Source organism: Cyprinus carpio, chromosome A7 (assembly GCF_018340385.1).
Source record: "Cyprinus carpio isolate SPL01 chromosome A7, ASM1834038v1, whole genome shotgun sequence".
In the NCBI taxonomy this organism is placed as follows: Eukaryota; Metazoa; Chordata; class Actinopteri; order Cypriniformes; family Cyprinidae; genus Cyprinus; species Cyprinus carpio.
This window is the reverse complement of record NC_056578.1, coordinates 3231481-3249168: the sequence shown is the minus strand read 5'-3', so window position 1 is coordinate 3249168 and position 17688 is coordinate 3231481. Positions and strand designations below refer to the sequence as shown.

The 17688-nt window shown below is 34.7% G+C and overlaps 1 protein-coding gene across 1 annotated transcript; it reads left to right on the top strand.

The window, feature by feature from the left end:
• Window positions 1-775: 775 nt before the first annotated feature.
• Window positions 776-15869, top strand: LOC122145513 (NACHT, LRR and PYD domains-containing protein 3-like). Its single transcript, XM_042759268.1, has 5 exons — window positions 776-957; window positions 1938-3863; window positions 8313-8488; window positions 12337-12502; window positions 15836-15869. The coding sequence occupies exons 1-5, from the start codon at window positions 776-778 to the stop codon at window positions 15867-15869; spliced, it is 2484 nt and encodes an 827-aa protein (XP_042615202.1).
• The last annotated feature ends 1819 nt before the right edge of the window (window positions 15870-17688 follow it).

Here is a 17688-nt window from a genome sequence, read left to right as displayed (position 1 = left end):
AAGTTCAAACTGATAACCTGTAAAATATAATATTTTATTTTATAATGATTCAGATGAGTTATTACAAAACAAATACATATTTATTCTCTGGAAGCCAAGCTCAATGAGTAAACACTGTTCCTGTATTCCTGACATGGGTCAGACTCTGTCACCACTCACAGAGACACCAAATACGGGGACATTGCTTATAAACACAAATACAAGAATAGATACACTAGTTTTAAGAAAACTATAATTACATATTCATTTTATAATAGAAGAGCAGGGGATTGGAAATCAGCTCCTTCAGGTCAAAAACAGGCCACTCTTTTTAAAATTAACTGTAGTGAGTCAGGTTTTGTCAGTATCTTCAGTTTTTTTGGAATTTGTGGTGCATGAGCTCATAGACAAATTAGGGATGTCCCGATCAGGCTTTTTTGAGCCCCCGATCCGATCTGAGTCTTGAAAATATTGAGTATCTGCTGACGATCTGCTGATACAGAGTCCCGATCCAATACTTTGTGTAAGAGTATATTAGACTCTATGGTTATACTTGCATGATTCTTGAACTTGTCTATTATATATGTGTATATATAATATATATATATCAATGTCCCTCCGCTATGCATGACCCGAGAATGTCTTATACATTCCCTAAGTGTCATAGTGGATCTAACCATGTCATAATGCATGTTATTACTTAACTATTTACGTATTACAGCAATACGGTTTATAAATGTCTTCTGTTTTAAACTGTACAGTATGCAACACAAATACTTCTTTTTATACCAATTTGATGGAGCAGACAGATTGTCTTCAGAAAAAAAAACTGAAACATTTCTGTCTTTTTCTCCGTCTCATCAGCAGGAAGAGAAAGAGAGCAGCATCTCCAGTATCCAACTGTGTGTCCATGAAGAGCAACAGATCCCTGAATGATCCACCCATGTTCAGTACTGGAGCAGTGCTTTTTGACCCTCTGTGAGTATATGATCTTGATGTACCAGACATTTAACACAGGAACACAGAATGTACACGGAGATTACAAGACAGTAAATGTTCTTTAGCCAGAAAATATCATCAAATGAAATCATGTTCTCCTTTTTAATAAGTACAACAAAGAAATGAAAATCATGATGTAAAGCAAGAAAACCTTACAGAAAGATGCCTTTGTTAAATGAAGTTAGTGACACAGAAATCAGAAAATTCTGGTTTGGAATAAATAACTATTTTTAAATGAGTGGTTTGCAACCTGTTTGCCATGACGACTGGCTGGGGTGCTGTGGATAATCAAAAATGTCTAATTCTAGCACTGTAATTATTAATACTGTAATATTTGATCATTTTGATCAGCAATCCTATAAATTAGTTATGACTGCATCACAGTTGTCAACTTTTCAGCCAAAAACTTCATTTACATAATCACTCTCTCTCAACAAACAGAGAGAGATTGTGGATGTGGCTGTCTCTTGTAATGCTTTGAATTCAATCACTAAATGATGAATCTGAACATTCTAGTTTGAAATAAATGTGATCCTAAATCAGCAGTTCCCAAAGTTTTTTGCAGTGATGACTAGCTATGGATAGTGCAGAATTTCTAATAGAAACCAAAATGCTCAATTTTCATTTTTCTTCAGGTTTTGTGCTATATGTTTTACTAAATAGTCTCTCCATAAGCAATGGTAATAAAAAAATTATAAAATAAAAACCTTCTAGTCCTCTAAAACCAATACCACAATCATTTCACTTCTGGTGATGGGGATTTCAACAAAACAACAACAACAAAAAAAACTTATTGCATCTTTGATTGCTTCTATAGTATATCATCTGTCACTGTTTAAATTAAAAATAATTTCACGTGAACATTGCTTTTTGTCAATGTCAATGTATCTGTTACTGGATTCTAAAATAATTTGACAATGTCTTTTCTTGTTTGTTTGTGTCTCTGTTCATTTTTTCAGTGGTAAAGGAGCTGTGTCCTCAACGACCGTCACATTCCCCTACTGTCAGATCCACACCAGTCATCATGATACAGAAACAGACCTGCAGCTCAATTCAGACCAAGCAATGCATGATGATCTACAGAAACTCAAAGACAAGCACAAAACCAGCATGAAGAACAAGTATGAGCGCTTATTTGAGGGATTCAAACTACCAGAGAATAAAACCCTCCTGAACAGGATTTACACACAGCTGTACATCATAGAGGGAGAGAGTGAAGGAGTGAATGAAGAACATGAGGTGCTACAGATGGAGAAAAGTTACAGGACACTCCAAGACACTCCAATCAACTGCAATGACATCTTTAATCCTTTACCTGAACCAGGATATGAGGAGATGAGAAGAGGGCAGAAAGGAACAATAAAGACTGTTCTTACTAAAGGCATTGCTGGAATTGGAAAAACTGTCTCTGTGCAGAAGTTCATTCTGGATTGGGCCGAGGGAGCAGCAAATCAGGATGTAGATTTCATGTTTGTGCTTACATTTCGAGAGCTGAACTTGATTAAAGATCATCAGTACAGTCTTCACAGACTTCTGCTTGACTTTCATCCTGAACTTCAGCATCTGGACTCAAAGATTTATGATGAATGTAAAGTTGTGTTCATCTTTGATGGTCTTGATGAAAGCAGAATTTCACTGATGTTTTCAGACAGTCAGAAAGTTTCTGATGTGACTGAGATTTCATCAGTGGGTCTGTTGATGTCAAACCTCATGAGAGGAGATCTGCTTCCATCTGCTCTCATCTGGATCACCACCAGACCAGCAGCAGCCAATCAGATCCCCTCTAACTACATCAACCGTGTGACAGAGATTCAGGGATTCAATGATCCTCAGAAGGAGGAATATTTCAGGAAGAGAATCAGTGACGAGCATCAAGCCAGCAGAATCATCTCACACATCAGAAGAGCAAGAAGCCTCCACATCATGTGTCACATACCCGTCTTCTGCTGGATCTCAGCCACTGTGCTTCAGAACATCCTGAAGCAAGATGTCAGTGCAGAAATCCCTCAAACTCTGACTGAAATGTACATCTACTTCCTGCTCATTCAAACAAATATGAGGAACCAGAAGTATAAAGAGAGAGGCCCAGAGAAACTCCTGCAGTCCAACAGAGAAGTGATTGTGAAACTTGCTGAACTGGCTTTCAATCAGCTGATGAAGGGCAATGTGATGTTTTATGAGGAGGACCTGAGAGAGAGCGGTATAGACGTCACTGACGCCTCAGTGTATTCTGGGATTTGCACTGAGATCTTCAGAGAGGAATTAGTGATTTATCAGAGGAAGGTTTACAGCTTTGTACATCTGAGCTTCCAGGAGTTTTTTGCAGCACTGTATGTGTTTTACTGCTATTTACACAAAAACAGTGAGGTTCTGAAAATGTTCCTAACAGGAAAATCCAGAAGTCATTATGAGAAAGTTTCTCTGGATGTGTTTCTGAAAGGAGCAATGAATAAAGCCTTGAAGAGTAAAAATGGACACCTGGATCTCTTCCTTCGATTTCTTCATGGCGTCTCACTGGAGTCCAATCAGAGACTCTTACAGGATGTACTGATACACACAGAGAACAACCCAGAGAGCATCAAGAACATAATCCAAAACCTCAAACGAGGTCAAAAAAACAATGTCAGTCCTGAAAGATGGATGAATCTGTCGCATTGCTTGATTGAGATGAAGAATAATTCTATTGTTGAGGAAATGCAGGTATTTTTAACATCTGGGAATAAACAAAAAAGTCTTACTCTTGCACAATGCTCAACTTTGGCAAACATGATCCTGATGTCAGAGGAAGTGCTTGAAGAGTTAGACCTAAAAAAGTACAAAGTTAAGTCATCAAAAGAGGGTAGATGGAGACTGTTACCTGCTGTGGGGAACTGTAGAAAAGCTCTGTAAGTATGAAACAATGAACACATTTACATTTGACTGAAGTTGTGATTTCTGTTTGTTTGTTTGTTTGTTTGTTTGTTTGTTTGTTTTTTCAGTTCAGTTTCTTATCTAAAAAAAAAAATCCAAAATAGAGTTTCATACAAAAGACTCTGAATAAGTGCATAAAATATAAATATATTAACATACTCAATAAACCACATCACAAAAATGCATGGTTATACAGTTCAAAATATGTAACACCATCATTATTTTTCATATCCTTAACTCTACACCTTTGTACCTTATCCACCCTTAAAGGGTGCATAGTTATCGTACTTACAGAACACAGAGAGGGTACGGTACAAAGTTGTACTTTTGAAGGTATGAAAAATAACTGTAGTGTTACATATGTTGAACTGTAACCGTGTTGGCAGATTTACCATCATTACCATGTTTATATTAAAAATATCATGGTAAATCTGTGGTCTAAACTATACAGTAGTTGACAGTAAGCCTACAATTTGTATGCTTTTGTCTGACAGATATATTAAAAATAATTACAGAACCAAACATGATCCATTTTAACTTTTAATGTTCAACTTAAAAAATGATTTATAATTTACAGGTCTAATTATATATTCAAATTTACATGTATTGAGTTTTGTGGTGCTCCAGAACCATATTCAGACACAGACCTGTGTTTTTGTGCTTTTGCCTTTGAGGATTTTGAATATAAAAATAATTAAGATGGATTGAAGTGAAGACTTTTAGCTTTATTTTAAGAGGTTCAACAAAAATATGACATTTACTATTTAGGAGTTACAGCCATTTTAAGCAAAGTGCCACCATTTTTTCAGTTTAGTGGGACTCAATGTTGACCACACATGGACAGTTTGAAGAGGTTAAATAGTGAGAGGTTAACCTGGGGTGCTGTCACAGACACACCAGGCTCCAACACTATCCAATCACAGCGCAAAAGTGCCACCATCGGAGCCAATGGATTATGTTGGACAGTTGACAAAGAAGGCATGCACACTTGCGAGCACAACAACCTGCACCACTGACTCATCAGCACCTTATAACTGTGCACATACAGCGACACACACACACACACACACTGTCTGGTCTCGTTTCGCAACTAGGACTTACACACATGCTTACGTTCAAGGAACTACCAGTGTTATCTACTTCAATAGTATGTCAATGTCTCCACGATCCCAAGTACCGTGTGTGTGTGTGTGTGTGTGTGGTGTGGTGTGTGTGTGTGTGTGTGTGGTGTGGTGTGGTGTGGTGTGTGTGTGTGTGTGTGTGTGTGTGTGTGTGTGTGTGTGTGTGTGTGTGTGTGTGTGTGTGTCTCTCTCTCTCTCTCTCTCTCTCTCTCTCTCTCGTCATCCTCCTCCTACATCTCAACTTCTCCACTGCCACTTGGATCTTCACTCTGCCAAAAGACAAAGGACAGTATCATCATTCTTTCACTTATCATTCATGATTGCCACTTCAGTTTGACTCACCTGTGTTCGCTATTCCCTCTGCTTGAGTCAATAGACAACCTTACCTGTGATCTCCCATCTCCGACCTGTCTGTACTGTAACAGGTGCTTCCTATTCCCTCATTACTTCAAGACAAATTAAGCAGAAAAAAAAGATCTGGGCCCTCATTCATAAAGTGTACAGATTTGGTCTTAGAGTGTGCGTAAGCTTAAAGCCATGCCTACACTCATATTTGTAAAAACTGCCTTTGACGTGGAAAAGTGCTTAGCGTCACGTCAGGGTCTGAGCAGATGTACACACTTTTCTTGTTGGAGTACTGCAGGTTTTTGGAAATGTAAACTGTTCTTGCAGCTCGCTGTTTAAAATTAGACGATTTGGCCGATGACTGGTAATATTTATATGTTAATGGCATTAATCAGGAGTTGTTAACAAGTCAGAGAGCTGAAACCATCCAGTTGCATGCAAGTTCAAGATCATTTTCGATTTATAGATTTCACATCTGAAAGAGAGGCATATGTGCGTTTTCTGTGCGTACGTTCTTTCTACGAATCACACGTATGCATATTTGAGAAATAATCTTAAGATTAAATTTAGGATGGTTTCTGCACAATATTTTATAAATGAGGCCCCCGGACTTGATATGAGGAACCAAAGTGTCATTTGGAAGCTGTTTGACTGGTGCTACCAATATGAACTCCAAGGAGATCTAGAGAGATCTAGAGAGTTAGCAAAACCTTAGGTGTGGCCAGATCAACGGTTTGGCTACATTCTTAAGAAGAAAGAAAGCTCTGGTGAGCTTAACATCAAAAGGCCTGAAAGACCAAAGAAGACAACTAAAATGAATGATCTCAGAATCCTTTACTTGGTGAAGAAAAATAAATACAAAAAATCATAACATCAACAGAACATAATCTGGAGGAGGTAGACACATCATTGTCATAATCTATAATGAAGTGAATGTAAATACAGAGAGTTAACAACAAGGTGCAAACCACTGGTAACATTCAAGAACAGGAAAGCAAGATTTGACTTTGCCAGAAAACATCTAAAAAAACCTCCCATGTTCTGTAAAATGATTCTAGGACTGATGAAACAAAGATTAACTTGTACCAAACTGATGGGAAGAGAAAAGTATGGTGGAAGAAAAGAACGGCTCACGATCCAAATCACACCACATCAAGTGTCAAACATGGTGGCAGTAGTATTAAGGCGGCATGGGCATGTATGGCTGCCAATGGAACATGCTCACTGGTGTTTATTGATGATATAACTCCTGACAGAAGTAGCAGGATGAATTCTGAGGTCTTTAAGGCTATAATAATTTTTGAAGGCAAATAAATTTTATATTCTTCAAAAGTCAGTCGCCTGATCTCAATCCATTAGAGCATGCTTTTCAGTTACTGAAGACAAGACTGAAAGCAGAAAGAACCACAAACAAGCAGCAGCTCAAGATGGCTGCAGTGAAGACCTGGCAAAGCATCTCCAGATAGGAAACTCAGAATTTGGTGATGTCCATGGGCTCCAGACTACAGGCAGTCATTGACTGCAAAGGATTTTCATCCAAGTATTAAAATTATGCTTATATTTACAATAATGTCACTTTGTCCAAATACTATTGAGCCCCTGAAAATGGAGGTACTGATTTGATAAAAAGTCTTGCACCTTCAATCACATCTTGATTGTTTTTATTTCAAATCCATTGTGGTGGTGTATAAAGGCAAAAGCCCACAAAAAACTCAGGCAGTGTCTAAATACTTCTGGAACTGACTGTATGTCTTCCATTTGTAATTGTGCGATTACTCCAGATTTGTTTCTCTATAAATAATAAGGATTCTTTTGAGCTGTATTTCCCAAAAATATCATCAGACTAAGCTGACTGCATAGATGGCAGTAGTTTGAAGTAAAAGTAAAGATGCTTTTGTAAAACACAGCTCTGTTTGAAGCACTGAGTGAAGTGTCAGGAGTGAACACTCTCTGCAGTGGGAAGCTATATATCCAGCGCCCGGGGAGCAACTGGGGGTTCAATGCCTTGCTCAAGGGCACTTCAGCCATGGGTATTGAGGGTGGAAGAGAGAGCTGTTCATTCACTCCGTCCCACCTACAACTCCTGCCAGCACCGAGACTCGGACCTGCAACCTTCTGGTTACAAGTCCCACTCTCTAACCATTAGGCCACAGCTGCCCCCTACATGCCTAGAGATTTGATTATTTTATGTGAGGGTCAATTCCTTTGAATACACCAGCAATATCAAAACTTATCAATACTTCAGGATCGATCCACCTGTCTCTTAAAATATGTTTAATTCAAAATGTAAAGGTTTATTATTAATAGTCCACAGATTAGTTATAGCTTTCCACATAGTTTATTTCCTTCCCAATTCCTTATTTCCTTAACAATTATACACTTGGGAATGTGAATTTCTTAAAATCAATTTTCATATACTTGATTTTTAAAACATTTAATTTAGGAAGGACACCTATCATGCCAAGACACAAAATAATCTAGTATAAGCACTATAGCTGTTCTTCCTTAATGACACAATTGTCAGCACACTTAAATGCATGTCTTTTCATAAAGGATAACTACAAAGTGTCAGATTCATTGAAAAAATAGCTGTCGCTTCCTAAGACCAGGGATATGCAATCCTTTTCCTGGATTTCCAGTGTCCTGCTGAGTTTAGCTCCAATCTGTCACAACACAACTACCTGGACGTTTCTAGTTATTAAAGAACTATAATAAATAATAATAATAACCACATATTTAGCTAACAAGACATGTACATACAACAAGAAAATATGTTAAAGCATAATACAAATACTGTTCATAAAATATGAAGTAATCAATTTAAAACATATGAAACATAAAATATGAAGTAATGTCTTTATTTTAAATGATCAATCAGCATGATCTTTTCTGGTGAATGAAGTTTGGGAAACCAGCACACCAGCATGTCTTATATCCAAAGCCCTCTCTTTTTTTCAGATTGGCAAGCTGTAATCTCTCTGATCAGCACTGTGAAATTGTGGCTTCAGCTCTACAATCTTCAAAATCCCCCCTGAGAGAGCTGGGACTGAGTAACAATAACCTGATGGTTTCAGGAGTGAAGCTGATCTGTGTTGGACTGAAGAGTCCGAACTGTCAACTCAACATACTGAGGGGTTTGACTTTTCACATTGATTCAGTATGTTAATAATAAACACATGAAGCTGGGGTTTGCGATTAAAGATACAAAATAGAACAAAGATACAAATTAAACAATGTTTAAACTTTTCAAGTTTGAAGGTGTTCAAACCGAATTATCAAATGTAAAATTGCATTGCATAGTCTTGACCATATAAATTAAATATATATTAATTCTTGTTAAAACTACAAAAGTAATTCAGTCAAGAGCAGTGGGTGATTTTCTCTCTCTTTTGTGTTTTCCTGGATTAACATTAAGGACACCGACAGTAGCAAGCAAATTAGGCGCTGTCACTTTAAGAGACAATACATCAAATCCGAATCAAAGTACACATCCAATTTCTTACTCAAGTGTTTATGTTCACTTAAGACATACCCAATAGTTTTTCAAGGATACTCACCAAGATGGTATTTCAACATAATTTGTATGTATTTTTGGTAACACTTTATTTTAGGGTCTCTTAAGTAGGTTGTTAGCATTCATATTACTAGAAGATTAGCTATTTATTAGTACTACTTAAGCACATATTAATTCCTTATTCTACATGGCCTTATTTTACCTCCCTAATCCTAGTCAATACTTAACAACTTAACAACTACCTTACTAACTATTAATAAGCAACCAAATTAGGAATTTATTGAGGGAAAAGTATCATTTTTGGTTTCTTTTCATTGAGATTGCGAAAATTTGCTGACATCCAAACATCCAAGTGCACACAGGGAGTCCAGGGAGCAGCTGGGCTTTTGGGGACTTGCCCTTTACAATCCCTGCTAGTACTGAGACAATTTCTGATATATGCTGATATATACATTGCATGTCAGAGACCTGGAGCTGTCTCAAAAACATCTTCGCCACACATATGCACTTTTATATTATATGAAACTTATTTTAGAAAATAATATTAATAACAACATTCACACTCACTTTATATTATAATTATACATACAGTACCTCCGCCACAACATTGTGGTTTCATCGATGGTATATATAAGGGCTTAATTATTTTAAAATATTTTTGTTTCATATCATTAAATACTATTAAAATACTGACAAAAAATAACCATATATCACACACACATATAACACAAAGTTTTATGTATTTATATTTTTAATGTTTTGAAAACTCTCCCAGGATGCACACTCAGTTAAGGTGACGGTCATAGAGCGGACTCAGGTGACTGGTAATTTTACATTAGGATGAATATGCTACCTACAGGTGATTCATGATTTTTTTTTTAATCTTCCAGCAAAATATCATCATCTTTATCATCTCTGTCAAGTTAACAGTGCTGGCTCAGTAAATTAGTAAACACTTTGAGTCAATGCCTATATAATATATAATAAATTAATAATGCAGAAGTAAACATTCAAGCAGAAATAAGAAACATGGAAACTCCATCTCTCATTTCAAACTCGCTCACCCCCGGCCATCCCTTCCAGCTCATCTGTCCTCTCCACATAGGATTATAGGAAATAATGCTTCAGTGAGTGTACATCGTTTGAACACTCAAAATCAGAAGAAAGGATTGTGGATAAAAGGTAGTGAACAAATGTAGAGAATGTTGTCATTCATAAAGCTCTAAACAGATATATCATTTATTTTTTCCTCACAGCCTTTGCAGTTGCACTGTATACATAAATACTGAATCATAAAATGAAAAAGTATTTTTAATTTACACTGAAAAATGCTTGGAGAACCATCTTCAAATTTAATCCTGAGCTTGTTAAAACAATTATATTTATGTAAGATATGTTTCAAGGTTTCAAAACATTTTAAGTCTTAATATGTTTTCCTTCTTTTTAACTTTTTATTTAAACTTTTTCTTTAACTGTTTAGCATTAAATCATATTGGGATGTTTGTAAGACACACTGTAAAAAATGACCGTGAAATTTACAGAAAAACTATGTAAAATCCACACAGAAAAGTATTGTAAACCCCAAAACATATTTTTTTTGTTTAATTCACAGTGGAATTTTGTAAACTATTAAACATAATATTTTGTTATATTTACAATAACAATATGTGATTGTAATCAAAATTATTTGTTAAAATTACAATTATTGGTATCAAAAACAGAGAAATACTGTAATACTCATAACAAAACAATTTTGTTAATTTGACATGCAAATATTGTAAAAGACTAACTTTTTAGTCTGTTGTTTTTAAAAATACAAATAAAGTATGTATGTCACTTTACAAGTTTATGCTGTAGACTAATTTTAGCATGATTGATGAAACGATGCAAATTTGAGGTAATACATTTTTTTCCACAAAAAAATAAAAATAATTGTGAACCTGAGAGGTTGCCCCATCTATATATATAAAAATATGGCTACAATTATAATAATATTTGTTTTTATAATTTAGGCTATTTGTTTGTAGCATATTGTACACTGTAAAAAATAAGTGTTCATTTTAACTGTACAATTTGTAAAACGCTACAACAAAAAAGTGTTAATAGGTTACAGTAAGTTCCTGTACTATATACAGGGGAAAAACTGTAAAAGATCTAACCAGACATTTCATGTAATTTTACAGTAAAATGCTGTTAATTTTACAGTTTTTAGAAATAAAAAAAGAACAAATCAATGTATAATTTACAGTCAAAAACTGTAAACTGATATTCCCAGAATTCCCTGTGTGACGCTCCACATTTGAAAGTATTTTGTTTAAATAATCATGTTTAATAGTTTTTTGTTATCAGTTGTACATTTGGGCTTTATGTTACATCTTCTGCTGTTTAATTGAAAGTTTATTGAATTGTTTAAGTATCGTGTGTCACCCATGATGGTGTTTTGTGTTTGCATGAATGACTTTGTGCACCTTCTATATATTATATACAAACTTCTGCTTGTGGCGAAGCTACTTGTGATGAACTTCGATTCTTCATGTGGCTTTCTCTTTTAACACACCTGCATTATTATGGTGGTTGTCAGTTATGTTAAAGGTACAAAAACAGATTTTAATAGCAGTGTGCGTTGTTGAATTTACTGGCTTTACATTAAAATTTTCTTGTTTGTAAATAACAGTTTTATACTGTAAAATTTACAGTTTTTGGCCGTAATTGTGTTTACAGTTTTTCTGTATTTTTTTACAAAAGTATTCTGGCAACCACAGCTGCCAAAAATTATTTTTGTAAAAACTACAGACTTTTTTTTACACAGTGTACTGTAAAATTTACAGTTTTTGGCCGTAATTGTGTTTACAGTTTTTCTGTATTTTTTACAGAAGTATTCTGGCAACCACAGCTGCCAAAATTATTTTGTAAAAACTACAGACTTTTTTTTACAGTGCACCCAATTCAGGCCTTGCAGTGTCTACTAAAGAGATGAAGAGTTGAAGTTTAAAACCCTCTGATTTAGAGAACTAGACACATTAAAGGGAGATGAAGAGAGGTGCGACGTGGGCCCTTATGTGCATGTAGAAGAACAGTTGTGTTGCTGCATTCTGAATCATTTGTAAAGGTTTGATTGCTCATAATAAAAGTCTAGCCAGAAGAGCATTGCAGTAGTCCAGCCTAGAAATGACAAGGGCCTGGAAAAAAAGTTGTGCAGCACATTAGGAAGGGCCTGATCTTTTTGATGTTGTGCAATGCAAATCTGCATGATCAAGCATTTTTTTAACGTGTTCTTTGAAGGTCAGCTGGTCATCAAAGATTATGCGAAAACTTCTTACCAAAAATTGATGGGGTAATTGTTGATGAACCTAGCTGGATGGTGAAATTATGCTGTAGAGTCGGAGTGGCAGGGAAGACAGAGAAGCTCAGTCTTTGCCAGTCCAGACATTATAACCAAAGTCCTCTCTCTTTTTTTCAGATTGGCAGACTGTAATCTCTCTGATCAGCACTGTGAAATTGTGGCTTCAGCTCTACAATCTTCAAACTCCCCCCTGAGAGACCTGGACCTGAGTAACAATAACCTGATGGTTTCAGGAGTGAAGCTGATCTGTGTTGGACTGAAGAGTCCGAACTGTCAACTCAACATACTGAGGTTTGATTTCACATTGATTCAGTATGCTAATAATAAAACATTTGAAGTTGAGGTTTGCAAACAAAGATACAAAATAGAACAAATATACAAAATTAAATGGTGTTTAAGATTTTCAAGTTTTATGTTGTTCAGGTACAAAGTAAAACCTTGCATAGTCTTGGCCATATGTATTAAATATAGATTAATTCTTGTTAAAACTACAAAAGTAATTCAGTCAAGAGCAGTGAGTGATATTCTCTCTTTTGTTTTCCTGGATTAACATTAATTACACCGACAGTAGCAAGCAAATTAGGTGCTGTCACTTTAAGAAACAATACATCAAATGATACACATCCAATTTCTTACTCAAGTGTTTATGTTCACTTAAGACATACCCAATAGTTTTTCAAGGATACTCCACCAAGATGGGTATTTCAACAAAATTTGTATGTATTTTTGGTAACACTTTATTTTAGGGTCTCTTAACTATGTGCTTGTTAGCATGCATATTACTAGAATATTAGCCATTTATTGGTACTAATTTAAACACATATTAATGCCTTATTTTTACATGACTTTATTCTACATCCCTAATCCTAGCCAACTAACAACTTACTAACTATTAATATTAACAGCAAATTAGGAATTTATTGAGGGAAAAGTATCATTTTTGGCTTTCTTTTCATTGAGATTGTGAAAATTTGCTGACCATCCAAACATCCAAGTGCACACCAGGGAGTCCAGGGAGCAGCTGGGCATTTGGGGACTTGCCCTTTACAATCCCTGCTAATACTGAGACAATTTCGGACGCTGATATATACATTGCATGTAAGAGAGCTGGAGCTGTCTCAAAAACATCTTCGCCACACATATGCACTTTTATATTAAATTAAACTTATTTTAGAAAATAATATTAATAAAAACATTCACACTCACTTTATATTATAATTATACATACAGTACCTCCGCCACAACTTTGTGGTTTCATCGATGGTATATATAAGGCTTAATTAATTTTAAAATGTTTTTTTTCATAATCATTAAATACTATTAAAATACTGACAAAAATAACCATGTATCACACACACACTAATATAACACAAAGTTTATGTATTTATTATTTTTAATGCTTTGAAACTCTCCCAAGATGCACACTCAGTTAAGGTGACGGTCATAGAGCCTCCCTCAGGTGACTGGTAAATTTTACATTAGGATGGAATATGATACCTACAGGTGATCATGAGATTTTTTTTTAATCTTCCAGCAAAATATCAATCATCTTTATTCATCTCTTGTAAGTTAACAGGCTGGCTCAGTAAATTAGTAAACTTTGAGTCAATGCCTATATACTATATAATATATTGATAATGCATGAAGTAAACCTTCAAGCAGAAATAAGAAACCTGTAACCCCCCCTCTCCTTTCAAACTCGCTCGCCCGCGCCATCCCTTCCCCGTCATCTGTTCCTCTTCACAATGGATTATAGGAAATAATGCTTCAGTGAGTGTACATCAGTTGAACACTCAAAATCAGAAAGGATTGTGGATAAAAGGTAGTGAACAAATGTAAAGAATGTTGTCATTCATAAAGCTCTAAACAGAGATATCATTTATTTTTTTCCTCACAGCCTTGCAGTGCACTGTATACATAAATACCTGAATCATAAAATGAAAAAGTATTTTTAACTTACACTGAAAATGCTTGGAGAAACATCTTCAAATTTAATCCTGAGCTTGTTAAAACAATTATATTTATGTAAGATATGTTTCAAGTTTCAAAACATTTTAAGTCTTAATATGTTTTTCCTTCTTTTAACTTTTTATTTAAACTTGTTCTTCACTGTTTAGCATTAAATCATATTGGGATGTTTGTAAGACACACTGTAAAAAATGACCGTGAAATTTACAGACAAAAAAACTATGTAAAGATCCACACAGAAAAAAAGTATTGTAAAAAACCCCAAAAACATATTTTTTTTGTGTTAAGTCACGGTGGAATTTTGTAACTATTAAACATATATTTTGTTATATTTACAATAACAATATGTGATTGTAAATCAAAATTATTGTTAAAAATTACAAATTCTTGGTATCAAAAAACAGAGAAATTACTGTAATTTTAACCTAAACAAACAATTTTGTTAATTTGACATGCAAATATTGTAAAAACTAAAAGTTTTAGTCTGTTGTTGTTAAAAAATACACAATAAAGTATGTATGTCACTTTTACAAGTTTTTATGCTGTAGACTAATTTTAGCATGATTGATGAAACGATGCAAATTGACCGGTAATACATTTTTTTCCACAAAAAAATAAAAATAATTGTGCAACCTGAGAGGTTGCCCATCTATATATATAAAAATATGGCTTACAAAATTATAATAATCATTTGTTTTATAATTAGGCTATTTGTTTGTAGACTATTGTACACTGTAAAAAAAATAAGTGGTCATTTTAACATGTACAATTTTGTAAAAACGCATACAACAAAAAAACGTGTTAATCGGTTAACAGTAAGTTTCCTGTACTATATACAGGGAAAAACTGGTAAAAGATCTAACCAGACATTTCATGTAATTTTACAGTAAAATGCTGTTAATTTTACAGGTTTTAGAAATAAAAAAAGAACAAATCAATGTATAATTTACCAGTCAAAAACTGTAAACTGCTATTCCCAAATTCCCGGGGGTGGACGCTCCACATTTTGAAAGTATTTTGTTTAAATAATCCTGTTTTTTAATATTTTTTTTTGTTATCAGTTGTACATTTGGGCTTTATGTTACATCTTCTGCTGTTTAATGAAAGTTTATCTGAATTGTTTTAAGTATCGTGTGTCACCATTATTGTGTTTTGTGTTTGCATTGAATGACTTTGTGCACCTTCTATATATTAATATAAACTTCGCTTGTGGCGAAGCTACTTGTGATGAACTTCGATTTCTTCATGTGCTTTCTCTTTTACCACCTGCATTATTATGGTGGTTGTCAGTATGTTAAAGGGGACAAAACAGATTTTAATAGCAGTGTGCGGTTGTTGAATTAACTGGTTTACATTTAAAATTTTTCTTGTTTGTAAAATAACAGTTTTATACTGTACAAATTTACAGTTTTTGGCCGTAATTGTGTTTACAGTTTTTCTGTATTTTTTACAAAAGTATTCTGGCAACCACAGGCTGCCAAAATTATTGTTGTAAAAACTACAGACTTTTTTTTACATACCGTGTACTGTAAAAAATTTACAGTTTTTGGGCCGTAATTTGTGTTTACAGTTTTTCTGTATTTTTTACAAAAGTATTCTGGCAACCACGAGCTGCCAAAATTATTTTGTTAAAAAACTACAGACTTTTTTTTACAGTGCACCCAAATTCAGGCTTGCAGAGGTCTACTAAGAGATGAAGAGTTGAAGTTTTAAAACCCTTGATTTAGAGAACTAGACACATTAAAGGGAGCGGAAGAGAGGTGCGACGTGGGCCCTTAGGGCATGTAGAAGGAACAGTTGTGTTGCTGCATTCTGAATCATTTGTAACGGGTTTGATTGCTCATAATAAACGTCTAGCCAGCAGAGCATTGCAGTAGTTTCAGCTAGAAAGGACAACGGGCTGGACAAGAAGTTGTGCAGCAACATTAGGAAGGGCCGATCTTTTTGATGTTGTGCAATGCAATCTCGCAATGATCAAGCATTTTTCTTAACGTGAATTCTTCTGAAGGTCACTCTCGGTCATCAAAGATTATGCGAAAACTTCTTACCACAAAATTGATGGGGTAATTGTTGATGACACTAGCTGGATGGTGAAATGATACTGTAGAGTCGGAGTGGCAGGGGGTAAGACAGAAAGCTCAGTCTTTGCCAGTCCAGACATTATATAACCAAAGTCCTTTATCTTTTTTTAGATTGGCAAACTGTAAATATCTCTGATCAGCACTGTGAAATGTGGCTTCAGCTCTACAATCTTCCAAACTCCCCCCTAGAGACCTGGACCTGAGTAACATAACCTGATGGTTTCAGAGTAAGCTGATCTGTGTTGGACTGAAGATCCGACCGAACTGTTCAAACTCAACATACTGAGGTTTGATTTCACATTGATTCAGTATGCTAATAATAAACATTTGAAGTTGAGGTTTGCAAACAAAGATACAAAATATAACAAATATACAAATTAAATGGTGTTTAAGATTTTCAAGTTTTTATGTGTTCAGGTACAGAAACCTTGCATAGTCTTGGCCATATGTATTAAATATAGATTAATTCTTGTTAAAACTACAAAAGTAATTCAGTCAAGAGCATGTGAGTGATATTCTCTCTTTTGTTTTCCTGGATTAACATTAATTACACCCGACAGTAGCAAGCAAATAGGTGCTGTCACTTTAAGCAAACAATACATCATCAAATGATACACATCCAATTTCTTACTCAAGTGTTTATGTTCACTTAAGACATTACCCACAGTTTTTCAAGGATACTTACCAAGACGGGTATTTTCACAAAATTTGTATGTATTTTTGGTAACACTTTATTTTAGGGTCTCTTAACTAGTTGCTTGTTAGCATGCATATTACGAGAATATTAGCCCATTTATTGGTACTAATTAAAAACACATATTAATGCCTTATTTTACATGACTTTTATTCTACATCCCTAATCCTAGCCAACTACCTTACGACAACTATTAATAAACAGCAAATTAGGAATTTAGTTTTTTTGAGGGAAAAGTATCATTTTTATCAGCTTTCTTTTCATTGAGATTGTGAAAATTTGCTGACATCCAAACATCCAAGTGCACACAGGGAGTCCAGGGAGCAGCTGGGCATTTGGGGACTTGCCCTTTACAATCCCTGCTAATACTGAGACAATTTCGGACGCTGATATATACATTGCATGTCAGAGAGCTGGAGCTGTCTCAAAAACATCTTCGCCACACATATGCACTTTTCGTATTAAATTAAACTTATTTTAGAAAATAATATTAATGCAACAACATTCACACACTCACTTTATTATTATAATTACATACAGTACCTCCGCCACAACTTTGTGGTTTCATCGATGTATATATAAAATATATTAATTAATTTTAAAATGTTTTTTTTCATAATCATTAAATACTATTAAAATACTGACAAAAATAACCATGTATCACCACACACACATATAACACAAAGTTTATGTATTTTATTATTTTTAATGCTTTTGAAACTCTCCCAGATGCA